General features: G+C 54.2%; 2 protein-coding genes across 6 annotated transcripts in view; one reads left to right on the forward strand and one right to left on the reverse strand.

Annotated features, from left to right (window-relative positions):
* Positions 1 to 72: 72 nt before the first annotated feature.
* On the forward strand, positions 73 to 20,566 carry MOV10 (Mov10 RNA helicase). Of its 5 annotated transcripts, XM_081815673.1 has the most exons (23): positions 140 to 188; positions 325 to 507; positions 8,795 to 8,935; positions 10,102 to 10,182; positions 10,718 to 10,921; positions 11,150 to 11,385; positions 11,565 to 11,823; positions 13,008 to 13,142; positions 13,772 to 13,940; positions 14,713 to 14,867; positions 15,100 to 15,276; positions 15,389 to 15,536; positions 15,946 to 16,104; positions 16,350 to 16,453; positions 16,630 to 16,727; positions 16,825 to 17,041; positions 17,786 to 17,903; positions 18,104 to 18,295; positions 18,536 to 18,610; positions 19,442 to 19,567; positions 19,652 to 19,740; positions 20,032 to 20,153; positions 20,228 to 20,566. In XM_081815673.1, the coding sequence occupies exons 5-23, from the start codon at positions 10,749 to 10,751 to the stop codon at positions 20,317 to 20,319; spliced, it is 2,844 nt and encodes a 947-aa protein (XP_081671799.1). In that variant the 5' UTR covers positions 140 to 188; positions 325 to 507; positions 8,795 to 8,935; positions 10,102 to 10,182; positions 10,718 to 10,748; the 3' UTR covers positions 20,320 to 20,566. The 5 variants fall into 5 exon arrangements, with proteins under 5 accessions (XP_081671797.1, XP_081671799.1, XP_081671796.1 ...); XM_081815671.1 differs by lacking the exons at positions 140 to 188; positions 8,795 to 8,935; positions 10,102 to 10,182 and adding an exon at positions 73 to 89; XM_081815670.1 differs by lacking the exons at positions 8,795 to 8,935; positions 10,102 to 10,182.
* Positions 20,567 to 20,978: 412 nt separating this feature from the next.
* Positions 20,979 to 22,677, reverse strand: part of RHOC (ras homolog family member C) — a 5,985-nt gene continuing 4,286 nt past the window's right edge. Inside the window, exons 4-5 of the mRNA XM_081815693.1 lie at positions 22,437 to 22,574; positions 20,979 to 21,603 (exon numbers count right to left, since the gene is read on the reverse strand). Coding sequence (XP_081671819.1) covers positions 21,430 to 21,603; positions 22,437 to 22,574 — 312 coding nt within the window. The 3' untranslated portion in view covers positions 20,979 to 21,429. The remainder of the gene's footprint in view (positions 21,604 to 22,436; positions 22,575 to 22,677) is intronic.

The raw sequence follows: 22,677 nt of genomic DNA on the forward strand, positions 1-22,677 counted from the left end.
AGGCTCGGACGTCCGCCAGGGCGGCTCGGGGGGCCCCAGGCGGTAGCCACGTTCGGATTCTGGCTCGAAGCCAGGGGAGGGAGCTTGGGGTAAGGGGAGGGCCCTGAGGGAGGGGTCAGACTCCTTAGGAAAGAGTTAATGGGAGGAGGGGGAGGGGATAGGACGGAGAGACCGAAGGGAAGGCTCAGGTAGGAAAAGAACAGAGGAGGGAAGCCTGGTGGGGAGAAGGGAGCCTGTAGGACCAGGGGTCAGAGTTAGGGGGCTTCCCCCTGCTACACCCGCATCCCAGGGCCGCCAACTTACATCCGCGGCGGCGACTTTCAGTTTCATTTCCACGGACCCTCCTGCCTGGGCCGCAGCCGCCGCCGCGATGCCCAGTAAGTTCAGCTGCCGGCAGCTCCGGGAGACGGGCCAGTGCTTCGAGAGTTTCCTGGTCGATCGGGGACTGGACATGGAGACAGATCGCGAGCGGCTGCGGACCGTTTATAACTGGGATTTCAAGATCAGGTACGGGCCGGCCCACTCCCCGGCCCAGATTCGCGGGCCCAGCTCGCCGCCACGACCCCCGCCGCGGGGCCACCCTTCCCGCCCCGGGGCGCGGTGGGACGCAGCTCCCCCAGTGGCGCAAGCCGGTCCCGGGGCGGCGCAGACCTCCCCTCCCGCTCCGTGCCCACGCCCCGCCAGCGCCGCCCGGAGCCCGCCCGCTCTGCCCGGCCGGGCCCCTGCGCCCGGTCCCCGCGCAGAGCCTCCCGCGCAGCCCGCGCGCCCCCCCACCACCACCACCGGCGGCCCGGGCCGGGGAGCGGGGTCCCGCGCTCACGCGCCGCTCGCGGGGGGAGGGCGGGGAGCGGGGGGGGGGGGCGGTTGCGCTCGGCGTGGGGGGAGGGGAACTCGGGAGGGGGGCCCAGGCAACGCGGGACCGCGGGAGGGAGTTGCCTGCCGCTGGCGGCCGGCCCTGGCGCGGGCTCTGCGGGGACCCCCCGCCCCGCTGCCGAGAGGCTGCTGCAGGGAGGGGTCCGCTATCCCGGGGAGCTGAGGAGAGCCGGGGTCGGAGGGAGAATCTCGGGCAGCTCGGCAAAGAAGAAAAGGGCGCAAACTACGTGCGTACCAGACCTCCATTAGCACCTGTGGCTTCTCCATGGAGACCCAGGGCCAGCCTCCTGGAGGCCCTTCTCCCCCTGTGGCTGCGGGCTGTTTGGTCCCCTTTTCCGGCTAGCATCGAAGTGAAAATCAGACACTTCTCTCTGGCAAACCACAGAACTGTGCTTCAGAAGCACCTATCAGCAGGCTGCAGCCTTGGGCCGAAAACCACGACACGATTTAACAGGGATAAATGTGAAGACTTACACAAATAAATACGGGGTGGTGGGGATGTCGGCTTCCTGTCTTTCCTCCTGAAAAACGCTCTGGGTTTTAACAGACCAGAAGGCCGGTGTGGCCGCTGAAAGAGTCAAAGAAGTGGTAGACTGTGTTAATAGAAGTGTGCTTTCGGTTGGGGGAGGACGTAGTGACCAGATCATATCTGGATTTTTTTTTCCCCCCAGTAATGAGTGTCACATTCTAAGAGGAACATTAACAGGCTCGAGCAACATCTGAGAAAGGGGCAACGACTATGACCTGTTTATGCCCTCACCCTGTGCTGGGCACTGTGGGGAATCTAAAGATGAATAATACGCGAGCCCAGGGGAGCCAGAGGCTATAATAAGGCATGGCGTATGCATGCATAAAATATACTATCATAAATGGTCAAATAACGTGAGGAATATAATAGAGATAAGGAATATACTTCTCTCTGCCGAAGAGAATTAAGGAAAGAGCAGTTACAACTGAGACATTATCAGCCCTTCACATCCCTGAATTCACCTATGTTCACAAAATATAAGTACAGCGTGGTTCTGAACACAAGTCAACTACTTCTTTTGGCTCTGTTACAGAATGTATTCTTTGGATACTTGTTAGACTGGTGGAGAAGACTTTATTTAAGACTATTGTAGTAGGGGAAAGCAAGCTTTACTCCCAACACAGCAAAGACAGCTGGGAATTGATAGCCAACAGGAGAGAGATGGGTCAGTGGATGGGAAATTACTAAGAGGACACATTAAGGGGTGGGCGGCAAGGTTGAGGCCTAATCGAGAAGGGGGTTCAGAGGAGCCTGACTAAAGTTGGGTCAAGGAGAGAGTCTTTATCAGCTCTAAACCAAACCTACGCAGTATGTTCCAGTCCTGGGGAAAAACAGGCTCTGTCAGACTGCATATACGGAAAACCAGATATAATGCACATCATGGGTGAATTTAAGAGGTTTCAAAAGTAATTTTTACTATATGCATTTGTTTTTATGCAAATAAGATACCACCCCCTGTGATTATTAGGGAATTTTGTGTTTTCTTATGCAAATAGATGCCACTCCTCTGTAATTAGGGAATTCGATGGAGAAGGTGACATTGACCTTGGCCTTGGATTTGAAGGCTAGGGGTAGTGTTAATACTCGGGAGGAGGAAGAGAAAAAGCTTCTATGTTGATTGATATTCTGTCGTGAGACCCAGTCAGAAAAACTTAAGAGGGGGCACCTGGCTGGCTCAGTTGGTAGAGCATGCCTCTCTTGATTTCAGGGTCATGAGTTCAAGCCTCATGTTGGATGTAGAGATTACTTTAAAAAAAAAAAAAACAACCTTGAGAAATGTGTGCTTGAAAAGAGAGACATTGGAGAGAACAAGGTAGTAATCCTTGAATATTTTGAAGACTGTCATGGTGGAGAGGATTATAACTGTCACACTCCAGAAGGCAGAACTAGGTTCATTCAACATGCCCCCCCGCCCCCTCCCCGGGCCTGGTGGCTGGAGATTTCTGTTAGGATTAGAGAGAACTTTATTAACGCATCCTTTAAACCCAGGCTGGAATGCTGTGACATCAACCCTCGTCCTCCCAGTGGGAATTCACTGCTGCTTCCTCTGGGCCCTCGGCGCTCGTTCTCCATAGCCAGGTTATATAGCCCAATTGTGTTGTGCTGGAGCTCATATGTGGCCGGCTCCCCGACCGGACTGTCAGATCGTCTGAAGGTGGGGACAGGAGTTGGGTCACATTTGCACCTTTCGGCAGTCCCCGGGTAGGTCGTAGATGCTCTGTAAGTACTGGCAGGATGGAATTGAATTAGTAAGTCGAGTTGATCTAGAGTTGATCTCCGAAGAGAATGGGCTGCCGGAGAGCTATAGCAAGTCGCCCCCTGGCAGGAATTCTAGGGAGATTTCCTATGCCGGGAGGGGCCAGCTAGGTTATTTCAGGATGTTGTGATGCTCGCTGCCAAGTTGGTCATTATTTAGCAAATACTGTTTAATGAGGCTCTGCGCCTGTCTGTGCCTGGGTTCCTGCCTCTCATCATAGTCTAGTGGGGGTGGGGGGCGGTGGCAGATGTGTGGACAAATGAAACAGTCCTGCATGGGCTGGGGATAGGGTTTAGATAGCTGGAGTTCAGATCTTGGCTGGGCCACTTACGAGTTTTGCATTGGATTTTGAACAACTATCTAAATGTTCCTGTTACTGTGCCTAAAAGAATGCCCTTCTCTGAGGGTTGGGTGAGGCCAAAATGAGCCTTTATGTTGTGAAGCCTGTTGCGTGGGCTCTGGAAGTGGTAGCTGTCATTACTACAGTGATGGTTGGGGGGCTGTCGTATGGAGGAACAACGGGTGTCACGAGAAGTTTCATGACAGGAACTTGGGCAGGAGACTCATTCTTTTCTTCAACGAATCTTGGCCGAATGCTTCCTGTGAGCAAAGCAAAACCGCACGAACTGCTGTAGATGCACAGAAGGGACCTAAGGAAGGAGGCGGCAGTGAAACATCATTATTTAATTACGGTTGTGATAAGTGCTAGGAACAAAAGGTCCAGGACGCGATTGGAGTGTGTAACTCGGAGCCCCGACCTGGTCTAGGAATCTGAGGTTTCTGGAAGAAAGTAATGTTGGAACAGAATCTGGAAAGATAAACGGGAGTTTACGGACATAAGGGGGAAGGGGACAGCATTCCAGACCCAGGGGGAGTAGCACCTTCACGAGCTTAGCGTGAACTCCGTGACCGTCACGGGAAGGCCAGAGGGAGGCAGGGGCCCCATGGGGCAGGACCTTGCCCGCTGCCAAGAGGCCTTGTTTGTTTGCTTACTTTTAATCTTAACAGAAATAGGAAAGCACAGAAAGTTCATAGTAGGAGTTGAGGGATTCAGGGTTGTAGAAAGATGCTTCTGGCGTGGAGAATGGCTGGGTGGTTAGACCTCTGTTGGCAGTAAAGAATACATTTTACTTCGGGCCCTGGGATGCTCCGCTTTCACAGAACAATGTGTGTCCTTGAAACAGTAAGGAGTCTCACTCCCTGCCCTCTGATATTTTTTATTCTGTTCTACTTCAGTTTTATAAAAATCCTGGTCTTGACCCACTAATGAGAGTTGCAACTCACAGTTTGTAAAACACAGAACTAGATGTCCCTTTAAGATCCTTGCCAGATTTGATATTTTGTTCCGAAATGCCATTCCTCTAGCTGCTTTTCCTGCACTGCATCTAAAAAGATTCATTATTGTTCACCATACAGTAACAGGGGCGAAGGGCAGGGCATTACAGACTGAGGATGCCCACAGGGACGGGAAAGTCTGGAGAGTGATCCAGGTAGTTGGGAATGGCCGAGGTACGGTTGAGGGTTGAGGAGGGATTGACGTGAGGACCTGTGCCTCAGTATCTTCTTCTCTAAAATGGGATAATAATAGTTGCTACCTGGTTGTGAGGATTTCTGTGAGTAAGTTACCGACTTCAGTGCACCTCTCCCCAAACACTTCCGCATGATTATTAATTAACCGTAAGAGTTCCAAATTTAAGTAAAACTTATAGACCGTGAAATGGACACATTTTAACCGTACCGCTCTATGAGTTTTAACAAATCCATACATCCTGTGTAGTCCCTATCAAGACATAGAACATGACATCACGCCCAAAATTTCCCTCATCTTTCCTGGTTGGTCTTCACCCTTACCCACCCAGAGGAGACCACTGCTCTGATTTTTTTTTTTTTTTTTTGAGATTGTGCTTGTCTGGAACTTCATTTAATGGAATCAGAGGTATGCACTCTTGGGGTTTTTTGGGGGTTTTTTTAAAGATTTTATTTATTTATTTGAGAAGGGGGGCAGAGATAGAGAGAATTCCCAGCAGACTTCCCACTGAGCCCACCATTGGATCTCACAACCCTGAGATCATGATCTGAGCTGAAACCAAGTGTCGGGCGCTTAACCGACTTCGCCATCCAGGCGCCCCAGGTATGCACTCTTGTGAAAGCCACCTTTCACTCAACATAATGTTTTGTTTGTTTTAAGTAAACTCTACTGCAAACGTGGGGTGAGAACTCATGACCCCAAGGTAGAGAGTCCGCCTGCTCAATCAACTGAGCTAGCCTGGTTGAGATTCATCCATGTTGTGTTCATCAGCAGCTTCTTTTTATCACTGAGTTATTATACTTCATCTGAATACAAATCACAGTTTGTTTATCTGTTCTGTTCATGAACATTGCTCTGGGTTTAGGGCCATGTTGAATAAAATCTCTGTGAACATTCTTGCACATTTCACTTGGGGATATACCTGGGAGGAGAGTTGCTGGGTCACAGGGTAAATATGTGTTTATTTTTATTTTTAAATCTTAGGCAAGTTGCTTGACTTCTTTCTTGGTGGTTGGCAGCTGGACTCATCCTCTGTTGTGACCTTGTCTAGGATGATGCTGCTCAGCCCTCCCTGGTTCCTGCCGGTTTCCTGAGCCCATTTCTCAACTTCCCCACAACTTACTGATAAATAGCTCTTATCACTTAAGTCAGCCTTAATTTATTCTTTTTGCTTATAACTAATAATTCCGAATGTACATAGTCATCCAAAAGTAGTGTGACCGGGTCATGGTCTTCATTTTACTTCCTTTCCACTACCTGCCTCCCTTTATATATATATATTATATTTATTTATATATATAGTTATTATATGTATATTCATATATTATTATATGTGTGTCCAAGTTTGGACAGTATGTGTAAAGGATTATATAAATTATATATTTATTATATTTATAATGGTATGTAATACTATTATATAATTATATATATGTCCAAGTTTGAACCATGTATATAACTTGACATGTAACACCCGAGGCCCCTGCCCAGCAGAGTGCTCTATGCCAGCCAATGGTTGAGTGGGGGTTTTTTTTGTTTTTTTTTAAAGATTTTATTTATTTATTTGACAGAGAGTGAGACAGTGAGAGAGGGAACACAAGCAGGGGGAGTGGGAGAGGGAGAAGCAGGCTTCCCGCAGAGCAGGGAGCCCGATACGGGGCTCGATCCCAGGACCCTGGGATCACGACCCAAGCTGAAGGCAGACGCTTAACGACTGAGCCACCCAGGCACCCCTGGTTGAGTGTTTGCAATGTCATCTGTTTTGTCTATAAAAGCATAGTCTGAAATTATTTGATAATCCTTTCACTCATTCTCCCAGCAAGTATTTATTGGATGAATACCAGTGCTAGGTCTGTACTAGGTGTTATGGTTGCATTATTTAATGAATTTTTATTGCACCCGTGATGTTCTTTTCATTAAAAATCAGAACATTGGGACATATGTTTAGTTTGACATGAAACGGCGCCTTTTTCCAAAGGGATTGTATCAGTTTATACTCTGACAATGCAGGAGTGTTCTGGTGTGTCCGTGTCCTCGGCAACATTTGGTGTTGTCAGGCTTTTAAATTTTAGCCATCTGGGTAGGTGTGATGTGTTCTTTTTCACCCCTGCCTAGCATTCCATGGTATAGGCATTGGCGATTTATTCAGCCATCTCCCTGTTGATGGGCATTTTTTTTGTTTCCAGTTTTCGGCCACTGTGAATAAATCTGCAGTAAGCATCCTCACTTTACATTACATTAATTACTTTACATTTGTTTTACATTCTAAATATTATTGGATCAGATCCTTAGGCACTGTTCTTTCTATGGGATACCTTCCCAGGAATGTGATTCCTGAGTTAAAGGATACCTATATTTCAGATGTTTGGAGATGTTGCCAGATTGTTTCCCGAAAGGTTGTCGTACTTCACCTTTCTACCAGCAATGTTCAAGAGCCCACTTCTGCACATATGCCCAAGAGTAATACATGCTCTAGTTTCCGCTTTTGTCGGTCTAATGGAAGTAAAATGGTGTCTCAGAGTGACTGTAATTTGCATTTCTCTACCTTTGGAACATCTTTTCATCTGGTCATCTGGATGTGTTCGTCTTTTTTCGTAGAAATCTAGGTGCCTAGATGTAGAATACAAGAATTGGGAGGTTTTTTTTCCACAAGTATGTAGTCAGTTTCTGACGGAAAAAATTTTTTTTTGTTACGGCTGTCGCCTTAGACCAGGGGTAGGGGAATTTGAGGAGTGGTAATAGGCATGGGGAGTAATTTGAGAAATACTTAGATGGTAGTACCCAGGGCGGAAGTGAAGTTGCAAAACTTGCAAAGTTGAGTTCCTCCTGCCCTCGGGCCCATGCGGAAGTTTCCAAAAATAGATTTCACATTCAAATTTTGATTTGGGCTTCTCTCTCTCTGTCTCTCTTTTTAAGATTCATTTATTTGAGAGAGAGCGTGTGTGTTCGAGTGGGGAGAGGGGGCTCAGGGGAAGCAGAATCCCCACTGAGCGGGGAGCCTGACATACGGGGCTCCATCTCCGGAGCAGGAGATCATGACCTGAGCCGAAACCAAGAGTCGGACGGCCAGCCAACTGAGCCACCCAGGTGCCCTGATTTGGGCTTCTCTTAAAAGCCAAAAGATCTGGCCATCTTGGGCCTCCATTCCCTGCCGGCCACAGCTGTCTGGAGATGAGTAGCAAGGAGTACCTCCCCCCCCAACCCGAGACAGGGCATGCACTCTCAGGTTTGCTCAGGCCCCTCAGAGCCCCGTTTGCTCCCCAGCAGTAAGCTGAGAGCCGGCTGCATCTCAAAGCACCTCCACTGTTGTTTCCTTAAGTGGAGTTATGAGGGACGTGAGTCCTTCTTCCACTGATGGCTCAGAAATGGGACCGTGCAGGTGCCGGAGAGGGCTCAGGTATGGAAGATGCCCGTGGAGCCTGGCTTCTCTTGCCATTTGAGTTTGTGCTCCATCCGTGGAACTTATCAAGGGGCCCTGGTGAATGCCAGTGACGCTTCCTGATTTCTGTCCCTTTGCGACTGGACCTCTCGGCGGCAGCATTTGAGCCTGATACCTGATGTGGAGACTTCCTGCTGATTGTCCTCCCTCTCTTAGGAAGTTCTCTCCTCCTCCCTGGGTTGTCCAGGTCATGACTCTTCTCAGAGGACTCACACTGCCTGGGGAGATCCCACACACTTCCATGGTTGTAACTACCACCGAGGACTCCTGAGTGTTAGGCCAGACCCAGGCCTGAGTTTGGCCTGAGTTCTCAGTTTCCGACTCCTGGAGCCAGCTGCCTCTGGACCACAGGAATCTCGAACTGAACATGTCCAAATCCAAACGTTACGGTCGGCCCTCCAACCTCCTCCTTCTCCTCCTCCTGTCTTTACCTCCTATCTCAGGAATGGTCCCAGAAGCCAAGCCATGGATTTGAGCACTGTCTGGACGCCTCCCTCTTCCCCCGCTTCCATTCCCCCCTCCTGTCAATCACCAGATTCTGCTGATTTTACATTCTAAATATTATCAAATCTGGCCCTTCTTCTGTCCTCACCACCACCTCATTCAGGCCCTTGTCATCTTTTAATTGGACTGTTGCAATGGCCTTTTTCTAACTGGTGTCCCTGCCTACAGTCTTGCCTCCAGCAAATCCATCCTCCAATCCTGATGCCAGAGTGATCTGAAATGCACATAAGATCTTGCCACTCCCCTGCTTAAAACCCACCACCCGCGGGGGTTTTGTAACCACAGTGTAGCCTCTGCCGTGGGCTGAAAGTAAGTTGTTGCTACTCCTACTACCACTGCTACTCTTAGTACTACTATTACTACTAATATGAATACTAATAATAGTAGGTAACATTTACTGAGCATTTTCTGTTATGTTCTCGAAATGACTTATTATCTCTTTGAAACAAATCAGAGCTGATTCACAAGTTTTCCAAATAGTATCAGTCTCATTTGCTCGGGGTGAGAAGGGAGAGGGGCAGAGTGACAGGCAGGGGGCACCAGGGAATGGTGCGGACCATAAATGATCTCGTTACGCTAGTGAGTGACCCTGCTGCTTTAGCCTTCCAAGTTAAATAGGGATTACCATGGTTCTTACGAACGAATTTGCTTGCGTTCCCTAGAACGCACCGAGGGAGGGTGGTCAGTTGTCCAGATCTTGGATGTGTCACATGTGGGGATGCCCCCCAGCTCCTGGTTGTCAGGAAAGGAGGGGAAGGGTCAAGTCTAGGCTTCCGGGCCTGGCATGCCAACCTATGTGACCTGGTCCCTGCCCACCTCTGCTGCCTCCCACCACGCCCACCCCGCCCTTTTCACCGTAGCGCCCCCTGGCTGTGTGTAATACTAATCATAGCACACCTTACGGAGATCTCCTTATGTGCCAGGCGCTGGGCTAGATGGACACCGCAGCGCCCGTCCCTCATGTAACCCTCATAGCAACCCCGCCAGGTAATTTGTCCTTATCCCTGTTCCATACGGGAGGAAAGTGAGACTCCAAGAAGTGACGTAGCCCGAGGTGACCCGGCCAGGGGCCAAGTGGGAGGTCCCCCGGACCCCCTGCACCTGTTCTTGCATAGCCCTCCACCTTGGCTCACACTTGGCGCTCCGAGCTCTCGTGCGCGGTTGACACCCATTCATTCTTCAGGACTCGGTTCAGACCGCTGTCCCCGGGAAGCCTTTGTGGCCAGCCTGGCTCCGTGCTCCTCCTTGGCTGCGCCCCCGGCAGCAATACCGGAATCCATGTGTTCAGTCTATGCTGGGTTCCTCGAGGCAGGCCTGGGTCTCCTGCCTCATTGAACCACCCCCCCAGGGCCTAGCGCAGGGTCTGGCACATAACAGGTCTCTGTAAGTGTTGAGTTGACTAAACTGAATTCCAGGCACTAAACCTTGAGGTTATTGTCCTTCTGACCAGTTTTCCCTGTCTTCACCTTCTCTAGGCACAAAACCAAGCTATTTGATCTCTGGAGAAGGATCCTTTCCCTTCCTGCTTGGGTTCCACCTGCACCCTTTGACTTCAGGTGGAAACTGCTGTCTGATCAGCCACCTTGTCCACACACCCTGGACATCTGTGCTCTCTCTGACCCCTCTCTCCCTCCTCACCGTCAGGCAGGACCCCAGGTCCACCCCTCTGAATCAGCTCACTCGGCTTCCCCTTAGCCCCAGCTCTTTCCACTGGGTTGTTGCTATCTTTTTTTTTTTTTCTGCCCCCGTCCCCCCCAAATCTTCATTTCTTTGTCTCTCTTCCCTTAGTCCTCCAAATCACCAGCCCAATACTGGGCTTTCCTCCTCAGAAATGCACACTCTACAACCTGCTGTTTTAAAACAATCATATTTTGTCTTGGGAAGTCCTCTTGAATTCCCTGAAAACATTAAAAATTCCTATGACCCCGGCCTGAGTCTCTGTCCCTGGGTCCTGTCCTGTTCCGCAGCAGGGCTGGTGTGTCCCACACAGAGTGACCCGCAGACAAGCGTCCCCTTCTGCCCCCACCCCCACCCCCACCCCCCCGGCAGCCCTGCCTTCCCTCACTTCCCAGTCTCCTCTGCTTCCGGCAGCTTTGGGACCCCTGCCCCTGGCTTCTCCTCCATGCTGTATGGAATGAAGATTGCAAATCTGGCCTACGTCACCAAGACTCGGGTCAGGTTCTTCAGACTCGACCGCTGGGCCAACGTGTGGTTCCCAGAAAAGAGGAGAGTGAAGCTGGGGTCAGACATCAGCAAACACCACAAGTCACTGCTAGCCAAGATCTTCTACGATAGGTGTGTGGGTGTGGGTGTTGCGGGGGGAAGCTGTCTGGCTGAGGGAAGAGTGGGTGGCCTCAGTTTGGGGTAAGGCCCCCTCCTTCAAGGAGTGGGGGAAGGGTAGGGAAAGAGCTAGTCGGGTCTGGGGAGGGCGGTGGGGTTCCTGAGCTCAGCGGGCACTTCGCCAGCCTCCCCTGTTCTAGGTCCCTCCTGTCCCAGCCCCGCCTTGACTCCCGCTCTCCCCAGGGCTGAGTATCTTCACGGGAAACATGGGGTGGACGTGGAAGTCCAGGGGCCCCATGAAGCCCGAGATGGGCAGCTCCTTATCCGCCTGGATTTGAACCGCAAGGAGGTGCTGACCCTGAGGCTTCGGAACGGAGGAACCCAGCCTGTCACCCTCACTCACCTCTTCCCACTCTGCCGGACCCCCCAGTTTGCCTTCTACAATGGAGACCAGGAGCTGCCCTGCCCACTGGGCCCCGGTGAGTGGATTTCCGCAGGAAAGAGCCTTTGGTGGACAGGGGCTTGCCCTGGGAAGAGTTGGTGCCTCTGGAAACACGCTCTTGCTGTCCCTCTGTTGCGGGGGGCGCTCCTACCCTGAGCTGCGGCTGCTGGGGGAGCATCCTTCCCCTGTCCCCTCTCACTCCGCTGTCCCCCTCAGGCGAGTGCTACGAGCTCCATGTCCATTGCAAGACCAGCTTTGTGGGCTACTTCCCGGCCACGGTGCTCTGGGAGCTGCTGGGCCCCGGGGAGCCGGGTTCAGAAGGAGCTGGTACTTTCTACATCGCCCGATTCTTGGCCGCCGTTGCCCACAGTCCCCTGGCTGCACAGCTGAAGCCCACGACTCCCTTCAAGCGGACCCGGATCACTGGAAACCCTGTAGTGACCAGCCGGATAGAGGAAGGAGAGAGACCTGATCGGTAACTCCTTTTCCCTCCAACCCAGTCCGGGCTGGGGTGCCCTCCGTGACAGTGGGGGCCCGTGGGAAGAGCCGAGAGCCCGAGCCGGCGCCCCTTTCCCAAGTGAGTTTGTAACTAACTCCTCCGGGCCTCGGAGACCTTTTCTGTTGGGGAAGAAAGTTGCAGGTGACTCTGAAAAAATGCTAAGCATTTTCGATCGTATGATAGATAGTCAGGCAGCCTGTGGTAGACCTCTCTCTCTCTCCTTTTTACAGATTTATGGAGATAATTCACATACCATACAATTCATCCATTTAAAGGTTCTCAGGGCAGCTATCCCCATGATCCGTTTTAGAACACTTCATCACCCACAAAGGAACCCATGCCCTTTAGCTGCCACCCCATTTGCTCCCCATTCCTCCCAGCCCTGAGCAACTATGCATCTGCCTTCTGTGTCTATAGATTGCCTATATGGACATTTGATATGAGTGGAATCCTATTTGTTTAGACCTCTTTTTTTGACATGGCTAGAGGTTTACAAGATACTGAGCTAGAAGAGCAAACTGTAGGCAATTGAGCTCTTTTTGTTAAAACTATATGTATGTAATACAAATTGGCAAAGTCTAGAAGTTTACCTACCAAAAAGTTAAATGTTGGTTATCCCTGGATGATGAGAATGTTACTTATTTACTCATTTATTAGCTATTTTCTGATTACTTATACCCATACTATTTACATACACGTGTCTTACATATGTGGGGTTTTTCTTTTTTAAGATTTTATTTATTTATTTGACAGAGACAGAGAGCACAAGCAGGGGGAGCGGCAGGCAGAGGGAGAGGGAGAGGGAGAAGCAGGCTCCCCACTGAGCAGAGAGCCCGATGCGGGGCTCGATCCCAGGACCCTGGGATCATGACCCGAGCCAAAGGCAGACACTTAACTGACTGAGCCACCCATGCGCCCCCATATGTGTTTTTTGAAAGTTTCCAAGTATGGTGCTTTCCAAAAATGAGACCGGTCCAGCCTTGGGATGAGCAGCTTCATCGGGTAGTGAGTTCTGCCTCCTTGGGCAAAAGCTGCTGACCCCCTTCAGCAATAGTTTTCTAGAAGGGCTTCCTGCATCTTCCGGGGAGGGGCCTTCTCCACCTCTCTGAAGGGGAGAGAGCTCTGAATTTGTGGTCACTTTGCTTCCCCCACTCTTGCAGCGCTAAGGGCTATGACCTGGAGCTGAGTATGGCGCTGGGCACGTACTACCCACCCCCCCGCCTCCGGCAGCTGCTCCCCATCCTTCTTCAGGGGACAAGTATCTTCACTGCCCCAAAGGAGATTGCAGAGATCAAGTAAGAGCCACCCTTCTGCGCCCCTCATGCTGCTTTCTGTGTCTCTTCGCACTGCCCCATAGTCTGTCCTCAGCCTCCTGTGCTCCGTTCCTTCATTCCTGTACTGAGCAGGCACTGTTCAAGGTGAATCATTCACATGACGGCCTTGCACATGGCAGTGGGGGAAAATGAGCATCTATCTCATGGTTTCATGTAGTGCTGAGGGCTACGAAGAACGCAGGTAAAGCTGCATTTTCAGATAAGGGGATGGGGTGTGCTATCTTGCGGAGGGCAGTTAGTGCTGGCTTCTTTGAGAAGGTGATATTTGAGCAGAGAATGACATTTGAATGAGGTGAGGGCGTACGTCACAGGAGCATCTTGGCGGGAGAATGTTCCAGGCCCTAGGATCCATGGTGCGGATGCCAAGTCAGGTCTGAGGTGGGGGCAGGGGTGTCGGAAGGAAGGAGTGGAGAGCCGGGGCTCCGTGCTCTGAGGCCTCTGAGCCCCACCCACTTCTCTGCCCTTCTAGTTTTCTCTGATTCTTGGTGCTTCCAGGGCCCCAGAGCTGTGGATGGGAGAGGGTGGCTGCTCCCGGGCAGTGGGGTTGCCTGACCCGTCCTGTTCTCCCGTCCACCCACCCGTCACGCCAGGGCCCAGCTGGAGACAGGCCTGCAATGGAGGAACTACGAGGTGAAGCTCCGGCTCCTGCTGCACCTGGAGGAGCTGCAGATGGAGCATGACATCCGCCATTATGACCTGGAGTCGGTGCCCATGACCTGGGACCCCGCAGACCAGAACCCCAGGCTGCTCACACTGGAGGTCAGGGCTCGGATCTGGTGCAGGGAGGGTGGGCTCACATCAGCCAGCCCGTAGGCTGAGGGGGGGAACACGTTCCTGCCCCCAGAGGGCTCAGCAAGGAGCAGAGTAGGCCTCCTCTGCCCCTAATGGGTGTCGGAGCAGGGCCATGGGGAGGGAGGGCCTGGGTTTTAGTCCACACAGGGCTACTGCTAACTATGAGGCCTTGGGCAAGTCCCGTGCTCTCTCTGGGCCTTAGTTCCCTTATCTGAAAAGTACAGAGCTGGGCTAGATAATTCTTAGATCCCTTTCCAGCTCTCAGATGTCGAGTGTCGTACGCATAAGCCCCGAGTAATACATAAGCATAGAGTCCTGCACTCGGGCGCCGAGGAGGACACCAGCTAAGAGAGTCGGGGACTGGGGATGAGCAGGGAAAGATTCCTGCAGTAGCTGAGCTTCGAGCAAGATTTCAAGGGCAGAGTAGGATCCGAGTTGGCCAAGAGGGCAAACGGATGGGCTGGGAATCTGGCTTTCAAGTCCTGAAATTGTTCAGGGAGCGTTCCCAGGACTGCTGGGCTCAGCATCTCTGTGCAGTTGGGGCAGACTTGTCTCTTTGCTCATCCCCCGACTTCTGCCCTGGCAGGTGGAAGAGGAAAGCAGCAAAGCTCCCTGGGTCTTGGGGTAGAAGGACAGCGCCTCAGTCCTTGTCCCTCAGAGGAAGTCTGGAGAGCCGGGCGGTTGGGCCCTCCAGTACCCATCCCTGGGATAGAAGCTTGCTTGTGTCCACACCCCACAGGTTCCCGGGGTGACCGAGAGCCGCCCCTCAGTGCTACGGGGTGACCACCTGTTCGCACTTTTGTCCTCTGAGACCCATCAGGAGGACCCTGTCACCTACAAGGGCTTTGTACATAAGGTGGAATTGGACCGTGTCAAGCTGAGCTTTTCCACGAGGTGGGTGTTGGGGGAACAATGAGCTGCCAGTAGGGTGTATAGATATTTCTTAGGCCAGAGCAGCAGATGTGTTTCTCCCTGAGATGAGGGGTACCCCGGGGACAGAGCTTTTCTTCAGGGGGAACCCCGAGATGCCTCAGTAGCAGCTTCTGCTGGTGGGACTGGAAATCAGGGTAGATGCAGAGAGTCCTGGCCCCTGACTGCAGCTCTTTCCCCCTCTCCTTTCCCGAAGCCTCCTGAGCCGCTTTGTGGATGGGCTGACCTTCAAGGTGAACTTTACCTTCAACCGCCAGCCCCTGCGGGTGCAGCATCGCGCCCTGGAGCTCACGGGGCGCTGGCCGCTGTGGCCCATGCTCTTTCCCGTGGCCTCCCGTGGGGTCCCGCTGCTGCCCTCAGATGTGAAGCTCAAGTGAGACCGGGCAGGGGTGCTCTGGGGCTACTTGGAGTGGGGGGCACTGGGGATGGAGTCGGGAAGGCCTTTGTGACACCAGGTGACATCCTGTTTCGGGCCCCTCTGCCAGGCTATATGACCGCAGTCTGGAGTCGAACCCTGAGCAGCTGCAGGCCATGAAGTACATTGTCATGGGTACCACCCGTCCAGCCCCCTACATCATCTTTGGGCCTCCGGGCACTGGCAAGACTGTCACCCTAGTGGAAGCCATCAAGCAGGTGGGGCCTGAGCATAGACCCGGGCCTACGCTGAGTCCCCCAGGGGCCAAGCAGCTCCCAGATTCTGGGTGCCTCCAGCTCCCTGATCAGCCCCGGGCTGGCCTCAAGAGTCCGTGTGGCTGCTGAGCATTGTTGGGCAGGGTGGGTCCTGCACGACTCGGGAGTCACCAATCATGTTTCGGCCATCATAGACTCGAATGTTCACTACACCAAGTTTCCAGCAGTAAAGTGCGTACTCGGACTGGGGGGCGGGGGGTGGTCAGAACTTGCCTTTTGTGTCACTGCCTCCCTCAGGTCTGGGACACAAATGCCACCCCGTGCCAACATGAGTCACAACCAAGTCTCTCCCCTACCCCTCCCTCTGGAGCCAAAGAAGCTGCTTCCCACACTGTGCCTATCCCCACCCCAGGTGGTGAAACACTTGCCCAAAGCCCACATCCTGGCCTGCGCTCCGTCCAACTCAGGGGCTGACCTCCTCTGTCAGCGGCTCCGGGTCCACCTGCCCAGCTCCATCTACCGCCTCCTGGCCCCCAGCAGGGACATTCGCATGGTGCCCGAGGACATCAAGGTACCTGGAGAAGTGTGCAGGGCTGAGGGATGGCAGGTGCTGGGAGGTTCAGGGTAGATGCTGGGGCCAGGAAATGAGGTTACCTGGATTCTGATACTTGCTGCAGGAGCTTGGGTGGGTCGGGACCCCTCTCTGGCCTTCCATTTCCGTGCATGGGCGGTGAAGAAAATCGCCTGGGAGACCCAGAGTGAGGGTGAGGATGGGTGGAGCTGGCTGATCCCCCCCTCTGTCTCCACACTCCACAGCCCTGCTGCAACTGGGATGCAAAGAAGGGGGATTACGTGTTTCCCGCCAAGAAGAAGCTGCAGGAATATCGTGTCTTGATTACCACCCTCATCACAGCCAGCAGGTGGGAAGTGTGTGCGTGTGCATGTATGTGTGTGTCCATCGTGTGTGTAAGTAAGGAGGTAGTGGGCTGGGGAAGAACGGTGCCTGGCAGTGGGGTGAGGGGCCAGCCAGGGTGGGCATTCACGTTTGGTGGTCAGGTGCCCGGATATGACCCCTGCTCGGCCTGACGCTCCCCAGGTTGGTCTCAGCTCAGTTTCCCATCGATCACTTCACACACATCTTCATCGACGAGGCCGGCCACTCCATGGAGCCCGAGAGTCTGGTGGCCATAGCAGGTGAGGGGTTCAGGGTGGGCTGCGTGTGTACCGCCCTGCATGGGGTTGGGGGAGGTCCCGCTGCTTAACTTTCTCCCCACGGCACCCCGCCTCTCAGGGCTGATGGAAGTCAAGGAAACAGACAATCCAGGAGGGCAGCTGGTGCTGGCAGGAGACCCTAGGCAGCTGGGGCCCGTGCTGCGCTCCCCGCTGACCCAGAAGCATGGGCTGGGGTACTCACTGCTGGAGCGGCTGCTGACCTACAACGCCCTATACAAGAAGGGCTCCAATGGCTATAACCCCCAGTTCATAACCAAGCTGCTGCGCAACTACAGGTAGCCCCGCCCCCTCACCGTGCCTTCACCCGCCCCGCGCAGCCCCCCGCCCGCAGCTCCATCCTGCGGTCCTGCTGCTCCGAGGTTACGGGATCTCCACTCCGGCCCCATCACTGCTGCTCATGGGCTCTGGCCTTGCAGGTGGCTTCACTTTAGAGCGGTTTGCTTAGCTGTGTGTTGCGGGATTGTCTGGTCTCCCGGCAGTCCGAGGAGAAATCAGCAAAATTGGGACAAGGCGGTTTTTCATAAACCTAATCGTTACTCAAATTAAAGAGCTGTATATCTGCTTTAGTCAAGGAGTTCATGTACCTAAAATGCTCAGATGAATTCCTAAGTTCAGAGTCCCTCAGATTAAGTCCCACTTACGAGTTCAGTCGGCCTTAGCTGTTGTGTTATTAGTTCTGCTTTTAGAGTTAACACGTTACTTCGTCAAATAATGGCAATAGTAGGTGATCAGTGTTTTTGTACTGTCCTTCCTTGGCAAAATTGAAACCTGAGGATGGGTTCCCCCTTTCTTGTGTTTTCCTTTTAAATTTGGCCCATGAAATCCACGGACCAGATGCTCTCGGGAACCCCATTGGGTTCTGCCTCGTGCAGTTGAGTGCCTAGCGGCGCACCATAGCTCAACAGGTCTGCTGTCCAGGGGGTGGGCAACAGGAGGATGATGTGTGTGGACCCAGAGCAGGTAGAGCAGGGGGAACCCCGAGGGTGGGGCAGAAGTAATCTTCCTCCTCCGCCTCCCAGGTCCCACCCCACCATCCTGGATATCCCTAACCGACTCTATTATGAAGGGGAGCTGCAGGCCTGTGCCGACGTTGTGGACCGAGAGCGTTTCTGCCGCTGGGAGGGTCTGCCTCGACAGGTGAGGCTGAACAGGGCAGGGGCTCAGGCTGCCACCCCTGTACCCCAGCTTCCCTCCTACTAGGTAGGAGGCGGCTCTGAGTGGAAGTCACAGGCTTTGTCACCTTGGCCTGAGATCCCACATTCCCTGCATGGGTGTGGGGGTGGGAGGGAAGGGAGATGGGAGGTCTGGCTGAAGGTTTCCCCTGACCCCCTATCCAGGGCTTTCCCATCATCTTTCATGGCGTAATGGGCAAGGATGAGCGTGAGGGCAATAGCCCATCATTCTTCAACCCGGAAGAGGCTGCCACAGTGACTTCCTACCTGAAGCTGCTTCTGGCCCCCTCCTCCAAGAAGGGCAAAGCCCGCCTGAGCCCCCGAAGCGTGGGTGTCATCTCTCCATATCGGAAGCAGGTCAGGCCCTCAGTTCCCATCGAGGGTGGGACACCCCCCCCTCCAGATGGCACCTCTTTCGTAGCCAGACCACTAGGTGGAGGTTCCAGGAGCTCAGGCCTCTGCTGGCCCCATATCTCAGAAGAGCTCAGAGGTCAGCTGTCCCTGCCTCTTTGCCCCCCAGCTCCCTGGCCACCTGCCTGGCTCCCTTTTGCACTGGGGTAATGGAATGAGAGAAAGGCACCTGTCCCCATCTTCCAGGTGGAAAAAATCCGTCATTGCATCACCAAACTTGACAAGGAGCTTCGGGGACTGGATGACATCAAAGACTTGAAGGTGACACTCACCACTGTTGCACACTCCCCTCCACTCCCAGAGACCTCCCCAGGCACCCCACGCTCACTGGCTCACTGCCTGAGACACAGCGGGGCCCTCCCCAGCCCTCTCCCTCCTGCAGATCCCGGCTTGGCGGTTTGTCCTTCCGGGCCGGGACCAAGAAGCACCCCACCAGATTCTTGATTCTTAACCCACCAGGCCGGTTTGAGGCCTCTGCCCTGAGGATGAAGTCCGAACTCCCAGCCTGCCTGACCCGTCATGTGATAGTGTCCCTGCTTACCCTGCCCACCCTCTGAGTCAGTCAGTGCTTGGACTCTCAGGTGGTGCTTCTCACCACTGCCTGCAGATAAGAATCACCTGGAAAGCTTTTAGCGCGCCCACTGCCAGAGCCCCACCCAGCGGGTTGGCACAGCTACCTGGGGCCAGAACCAGGGCATCGCTAGTCTTGTAGGGCTCCTCAGGTGATCTAGCGTGCAGCCGGGGTTTGCTCTCCGATTTAAAGGCCTCCAGTTTGTCTTTAACAAGTACTTAGTGATTGTCTTTCTGCAAGTTTGAAAACCACGGCTCTGAGTTACCAAGTCCTTGCAACCATGTTTTCTTGGCTGAGAACCCTTTCTAGCCCGCACCTTGCCCCCTTACCGGGATTCCCCGCTTCAGGTGTCAGCTTCCAGGGCAATCTTCCAATTCTCTTTCCTGCCCACTCCCTCCACTGCGACGAATGCCCGGGGACTTCCCTGCATCAGCCTTGGAGCTCCAGCTCCCCGAGGCAGGGCGCACCCCTCTGCTTCCCCTGTGAGCCCCACGCTGCAGGCCCTGTCTCTCACCCTCCAGGTGGGCTCCGTGGAAGAGTTCCAAGGCCAAGAGCGCAGCGTCATCCTCATTTCCACCGTCCGGAGCAGCCAGAGCTTTGTGCAGCTGGATCTGGACTTTAACCTGGGTTTCCTTAAGAACCCCAAGGTTCGAGGGCTGGTGGCTGGTTTGAGGAATTCTTCCTTCCTTAAGGTCCTTCCCTCCCATGACCCTAGCACTCCTTCCTTCCAGAGGTTCAACGTGGCTGTGACCCGGGCCAAGGCTTTGCTCATCGTGGTGGGCAACCCGCTTCTCCTGGGCCATGACCCTGACTGGAAAGTGTGAGCATTCCCACCCCCATAATCCCTCTGGGTAGCCACAACCTCCAGCCTGGGGCAGGTGCAGCTAGATTAAGCACCTCCTTGTGGCTCAGTTAATCCGCAGGTCTGTTCAGTGGGTTCGTCGGTTCGTCCTCACAATACCCCCGTTTAAGTTACCTGGCAGAGGATAAGCAACTGGCCCGGAGGCACAGGCCGGTGTAGCAGGACCAAGGCCTAGCCCCCAGCCCCTAACAGCGCTCTTCGGCCAGGCTTGCGCAGCTCTATGTGTGTGACTGTCCCTGTACCCCACAGATTCCTGGAGTTCTGTAAAGAAAACGGGGGGTATACCGGGTGCCCCTTCCCTGCCAAACTGGACCTGCAGCAGGGACAGAACTTGCTCCAAGGCCTGAGCAAGCTCAGGCCCTCTACCTCAGGTATGGCTGGGCCAGGTAGGGGACAGCACTAGGGGAGGAGGTAAGGAAGACAGGCTCACCTCTTTTCTTTCTAGGGCCCCAAAGTCACGACTACCTCCCCCAGGAGCGGGAGGGAGAAGATGGCCTGTCCCTGCAAGTAGAGCCAGAGTGGAGGAATGAGCTCTGAAGACACAGCAGACCGCTTTCTCAGACCAGCCAAGCCTTAACCGCCCACCCGACCCTGAATCAGAACCCAGCCTGAACCAGAGCCCAGCCGAGCTGCCCCTCTGCGGGACAGGAAGGCTGGGGAGGGAGTTTACAACCCAAGCCATTCCAGCCCCTCCCCTGCTGGGGAGAATGACACATCAAGCTGCTAACAATTGGGGGTAGGGGGAGGAAGAAAAACTGAAAACAAAATCTTGTTCTATGCAAAAGCCTCCTTGTCTCCTCAGCCTGGCCCCCTCTGGCCTTGTGGTCTTCCTGAGCTCCCAGGCCGACCCCAGATGGGAGGGTGGGACTGTCACACCCTGCCCAGGGCCATACCCCTCCCGACCAGAGAGGAACCCAGCCCCCAGGTCCAGGGGGAGGAAACCCAGTGGGAGGTGGCAAGGAAGCCACCCACAGGCTTCTAAGTTTAGCCCCTGCTCCAGACCACTCCCCTCACCCGCCTCCAAGGCCCAGAGCCAGGCATGACCTCATCCTTTGCTCCAAGACTCCATCCTGCCTGCCCCGGAGTCCTGCCTTTGCAGACTGGGGACCAGCCTGGCAAGCGACTTGGGAGAGATGGGACTCTAGGCTCACGGCCAAGACAGGGACCAGGAGAGAAAGACAGGAAGCTGCCACACATATGTTGGAGCCTGTGGCCTTTATTCGTGCCCCCCCACCAAGTAGAGCCAGAGACAAAGTCCCTGTCCAAAGCAGAGATGCCAGGGACCCGGGGCTCGGGGTCACACCCTCCCAATCCCCTACCCCAGACACTCCTGTGAGCCAGAAGTGTATAAAGTGCTGGTGTGTGATGACCCTCTGGGGAAGGCCTAAGGGATCGAGAGCCCCACCCCTGGACTGAGGCAGCAGCAGGAGGGACTCTGTTCTGGGAGTGCAGGGAGGGAGGGCCGGCCTACCACCACCACCACCATGGGGGCTGGTGGCGCTGGGGAAACTCAGATGCAGTCCTGGGCTGGAGGGAGCTGAAAAGGGAGCCTTCCACAAGGAGCCCTGCCAGGGTGGGGCCAGGAGGTGGGCAGCTTCTGCACCCCTGGGAAGGGAAGGGGGGGGGATAGGGGAGGCCTGGGTGGTCTCAGAGAATGGGACAACCCCTCCGGCGCTTATTCTTGCGAACCTGGAGGCCGGCCCGAGTGGCCATCTCGAATACCTCCCTCACCCCCTCCTTGGTCTTGGCTGAGCACTCGAGGTAGCCAAAGGCACTGATCCGGTTTGCCATGTCCCGGCCCTCCTCAGATCGCACGGGTTCCTGAGAAGACAGGAGGCCAGAGGTCAAAGGACGCCACTGGCTAAGGGTATCTCTCCCCACCTTACCCGTAAAGTGTAGTAACTAGAACAAATAATCTCCAGCCCTCACCCCACAAAGCACTGAAGCCCCAGCCACCCCGGGCAGTTTCTAGGCCAGGACCTGAGCCACTAATGTTTACATTAAAAATTGTCTCCATTGGCCCCATACCCCATGGTACACCTTCCTCTGGCCCGAACAATATCCAGCACCTCCTAACCAACCCCCTCACCTCTGTTCTCACTTGTTTCCAATCCAGGCTCTAGGCCTGCCAAAGAAATTTCTCTAACATATAGGTATGACCCAGCTTAAAACTCTGCCATAATTATCCTTCCAGGATAGTCTATATTCCTCATCCTGGCAACTTCATATAGACTCTACCCCTCTGGCCACAGAGCCACTTACCAGGTAAGCCAGGGCCCTCCCTCTCTGGGCTTTCCAGCCATTTCCAATGCCCACACCTCCCCAGGTGTACCCTGATGGCTCGACCATACCCCAAGCAGAGCACCTACCGTAAGAAGCTGTCTCTGAGGACAGGGGTACTCTTAATAGTCCCAACCCAAACCGAATGGACAACAGATGAAGACATTAAAATGCCAGGTGACCTTGGACAAGTCCCTCCATTTCCTGACAATTTCATCAGGACCTGAGGCTAAGGGCCCTTCTGGAGTTCTTCCTCACCGGGGAGAGGAGGAGGCAATCCTCACCCCACCTCACAAAGGGAGGTCAGCTGGAGGGTAGGCCCTACGAGGGTCATTAGCCCCTCCAGGGGCCCCTGGCCTGGCCACCCCACCCACCTGCTTCATCTTGGCCAGCTCTCTCCTGGTATGCTCATCTTGCCTCAGGTCCTTCTTGTTCCCCACCAGGATGATGGGCACGTTGGGGCAGAAGTGCTTCACCTCCGGGGTCCACTTCTCAGGAATGTTTTCTGCACACGTGTGTCCCAACAGGTGTTGGTGCCTCCGCTTAGGCTAGAAAGGGGGGGGGGGGGGGGGGGGGGGGGGGGGGGGGGGGGGGGGGGGGGGGGGGGGGGGGGGG

The sequence above is a fragment of the Leptonychotes weddellii genome, chromosome 4 (assembly GCF_054177405.1).
Source record: "Leptonychotes weddellii isolate Sample4059 chromosome 4, ASM5417740v2, whole genome shotgun sequence".
NCBI classification, from domain to species: Eukaryota; Metazoa; Chordata; class Mammalia; order Carnivora; family Phocidae; genus Leptonychotes; species Leptonychotes weddellii.